Below are 906 nucleotides of genomic sequence, written 5' to 3' on the forward strand. Positions count from 1 at the left end.
CCAGATGACCATATTCTTATGAAGATCGCCTATCTCACTGGATGTCTCATTCTTGGCCTCACATTCTTGGATGATTGGGAGGTAAATTAATAGAAAAAGAGGGATTTAGCATTATAAAAATTGGGGTCATGTTGTCTTTATTTTGTGTTGGATGTTGTCTGCATGTAAATAGCTAGTTATAGAAATTAAAGGATAAAAAGGGAAATTTGAGGATTTGTATTTTATGTTAGCTGAAAATGATTTTAATGAAGGTATCTGTAAATGAAGATCTTTATGAAGGAATTTTAAGGGTTATCCAACGACTGTAGAATTATAGTCCCATATAGAAGTATGTAAAATTCATATAGAAGTAACTGATATCTGATATATGTTTCTTTATAAATGCAGATATAACACTAAACTTAGTATAATTGCACAATATACATTTTTATAAACACTAATTTACCAGTAATACACTTATAAGAGATAATAAAACATAGAGCTCAGTCACGTGATTCAGAAATTTCCAACAGGATTGTGTGTTTGATATCAAGAAGGGTCAAGTGACCATAACGAGACGCAACTGGTTTGAGTGGCTAACGAGCCGCTGTGCTGATCACAACACGCTCATCCTCGATACAGGCTCGGTCATTGCAGTCACAGTCGTGCAAGGGAAGGGCGGGTAAGTTTAAGTGTTGTTGGAAACCTTGAGGGCTTGCTTAGTTGATGAGTTTTCAAGGTAAATGAAATCTTCGGTATATTGAATGTGGGATATTTTTGTTTTGGTATGTAGTGCTGTGTATATAATGTTGTGTTTTCATATTTTTCTCTTGGACAGGCACAAAGATAGCTATCAAGTTGCAATGGTTTTAAGAGCTGGAGGAACGATGCCAATTTCAGAAACAAGTGCAGGTGGGAAAAGGTAAG

The 906-nt window shown here is 35.4% G+C and overlaps 1 protein-coding gene across 1 annotated transcript in view; it reads left to right on the forward strand.

Annotated features, from left to right (window-relative positions):
- LOC119587778 (cytochrome b-245 chaperone 1-like) overlaps nucleotides 1-906 on the forward strand; it is a 7032-nt gene that overhangs the window by 4820 nt on the left and 1306 nt on the right. The window contains exons 3-5 of the mRNA XM_037936469.1: nucleotides 5-81; nucleotides 513-661; nucleotides 818-901. Coding sequence (XP_037792397.1) covers nucleotides 5-81; nucleotides 513-661; nucleotides 818-901 — 310 coding nt within the window. The remainder of the gene's footprint in view (nucleotides 1-4; nucleotides 82-512; nucleotides 662-817; nucleotides 902-906) is intronic.

The sequence above is a fragment of the Penaeus monodon genome, chromosome 23 (genome assembly GCF_015228065.2).
Source record: "Penaeus monodon isolate SGIC_2016 chromosome 23, NSTDA_Pmon_1, whole genome shotgun sequence".
NCBI lineage: Eukaryota > Metazoa > Arthropoda > Malacostraca > Decapoda > Penaeidae > Penaeus > Penaeus monodon.